At 44.1% G+C, this 2,741-nt stretch overlaps 1 protein-coding gene across 1 annotated transcript; it reads right to left on the bottom strand.

Annotated features, from left to right (window-relative positions):
- Window positions 1-925: 925 nt before the first annotated feature.
- LOC138904932 (uncharacterized) lies at window positions 926-1,381 on the bottom strand. The gene has a single exon (XM_070193427.1). It carries the CDS (start codon window positions 1,379-1,381, stop codon window positions 926-928), a length of 456 nt encoding a protein of 151 aa, XP_070049528.1.
- Between the last annotated feature and the right edge of the window lie 1,360 nt (window positions 1,382-2,741).

Here is a 2,741-nt window from a genome sequence, read left to right as displayed (position 1 = left end):
CAAAATATACATAATAATATACTGTGCACTGCCTAGGGTCGAACAACCCGATCCATATAATATGTCGATAAATCCTGCCGAGGTGAACGACCCGCTCACATGAGAGTAGTTGAAGTTTACCCAGCTCGCAGAATATATTTGCGAAGAGGTTGAACATATAATTTCTCAATTCATTGTAGTACTTCTCAATTATTTTCTAAAAGTAAGAAATTCAACTTGGGGCTTTAAATATTGAGACCTTCAAGTTCCACTTTAATCCAACAACTAGTAAGCATAAACAAGCAATGATATCAACAAAGCATGGTGTAAGCCTAAATCTACCCGAACAAAAGCATGAATAGTAGATACGCACCGAGTCTCATCACATCGTGCGTACGTGGCCCCCACAAATAGAAATACATATTGATTAAGTTCACCTATGGGGTTAATTCCCTCTTACAAGGTTAGAAAAGAGACTACTGGGATTGACACCAAATTTTGTGTTCAAGTCTTAAATGACATTACTGAACTATTCTCGGTATTGGAATTCTATTTAGACCTCGATAACACCAAAACCTGCGCCAAACCAAATTTAAAGAACTTCAAAATTCTTCAAGAACAAACTTTTGAGATTAGGCGCCGAAATGCTCCCGGGTCATCCAAAACCCAAACCGAGCATGTGCCCAAGTCCGAAATCATCATACTAACTTAATGGAACCGTCAAATCCCGATTCCGAGGTCATTTACTCAAAACATTGACCGAAGTCAAACTTAGCCCTTTTAAGGCCAACTTAAGGAACCAATTGTTCTGATTTCAACCCGAACCCTTACAAATCTCAAACTAACCACCCCCGCAAGTCATAAAATCACATTCGGGGAGTCTTATTTAGAGGAACGGGCTTCTAGAAAGCAAAACGTCTGGTCGGGTTGTTACATTGTCCACCTCTTAAACAAACGTTCGTCCTCGAACGGGTATAGAATCATTCCCGGAGTGTTGAACAAGCGAGGATATCTGCTCTGCATGTATTTCTCGGACTCCTAAGTCGCCTCCTCGACTGGTTGGCCCCTCTACTGTGGAAATCCTCTTGGATCTCAACTGGTAACCCTGCCTATCGACAATGGAAACTGTATCCTCTTCATAACCCAGACTCTCATCTAACTGAATCATGTTGAAGTCTAACACATGTGACAAGTCGGGATGATTCCTCCAGTGTATAAACACGTAGAAAACCAGATGAACTCCCAATAGACTTGGAGGCAAAACAATCTCATAAAAAACCTCCCCAACTGGCCTCAACACCTCAAATGGGCCTATAAACCTTGGTCGCAACTTGCCCTTCTTCCCAAACCTCATGATCCCCTTTATCAGCAAGACTTTCAAGAGGACCTTCTCACGCACCATGAATGATAAGTCACGCACCTTCCGATCCGCGTAACTCTTCTATCGGGATTGTGCTGTGCGGAGCCGTTCCTGAATCAACTTTACCTTTTCCAAGGCATCCTTCACCAAATCAGTACCATACAACCTAGCCTCGCCGGGCTCAAACCACCCAATGGGAGAATGACATCGCCGACCATATAAAGCCTCGAACGGAGCCATCTCGATGATGGATTGGTAACTGTTGTTGTAAGTAAACTCGGCCAAGGGTAAGAACTGATCCCACTATCCTCCAAGGTCAATCACACATGCTCTGAGCATGTCCTCCAATATCTGAATTGTCTTCTCCGACTTCCCGTCGATCTATGGATGAAATGTTGTGATGAGCTCTACACTGGTCCCAATTCACTTTGTACTTCTCTCCAGAAATGTGAAGTAAACTGAGGACCTCTGTTTGAAATGATGGAAACAGGCACACCATGCAGCTGAACTATCTCCTGGATATAAATCTTGGCCAATCTCTCCGAAGTATATGTAGTCATCCCAGGACTGAAGTGTGCCGACTTGGTCAATCTGTCTACGATGACCCAAACTGAATCAAACTTCTGCAAAGTCAGCGGAAACCCAACTACGAAGTCCATAGTAATGTGCTCCCCCTTCCATTCGGGTATAGTGATCTGCTGGAGTAGACCTCCTGGCCTCTGGTGCTCACACTTAACCTGCTGGCAATTTAAGCATCTAGAGACATACTCAAATATGTCTTTCTTTATCCGCCGCCACCAATAGTGTTACCTCAGGTCATGATACATCTTCGTAGCACCTGGATGAATGGAATATCGAGAACTATGCGCCTCCTCTAGAATCCTTTCCCTCAAGCCATCGACATTAGGAACACATAGACGACCCCGAAGTCAGATGACACCATCCTCGCCGATATAAACCTCCTTGGCACTACCCTGTAGTACTGTCTCTCTGAGAACCAATAGGTGTGGATCATCAAACTGTCGAGACCTAACCTGCTCCAACAGTGAAGACTGGCAATGACGCAAGCAAGAACTCGGCTGAGCTCTGAAATAGCCAACCTCACAAGTTTGTTATCCAAGGACTGAATGTCCCAGGCTAGTGGCCTCTCCTATGCTGAATTGAATGCCAATCTACCCATACTCTTTGTCTTCCTGCTCAAGACATCCATGACTACATTCGCCTTGCCCGTATGACAAAGAATGGTGATGTCATAATTGTTCAGTAACTCAAGCAATCTACGCTGCCTCAAATTGAGATCCCCTTGCTTGAACAAATGCTGCAAACTGAGATGATCAGCGTAAACCTCACAGGACACCCCATAAAGATAATGCCTCTAGATCTTAAGAGCATGAACGATCAC

This window comes from Nicotiana tomentosiformis, chromosome 2, assembly GCF_000390325.3.
Source record: "Nicotiana tomentosiformis chromosome 2, ASM39032v3, whole genome shotgun sequence".
NCBI lineage: Eukaryota > Viridiplantae > Streptophyta > Magnoliopsida > Solanales > Solanaceae > Nicotiana > Nicotiana tomentosiformis.
The sequence above is the reverse complement of the archived record's forward strand: the minus strand, read 5'-3'. Positions and strand labels throughout refer to the sequence as shown.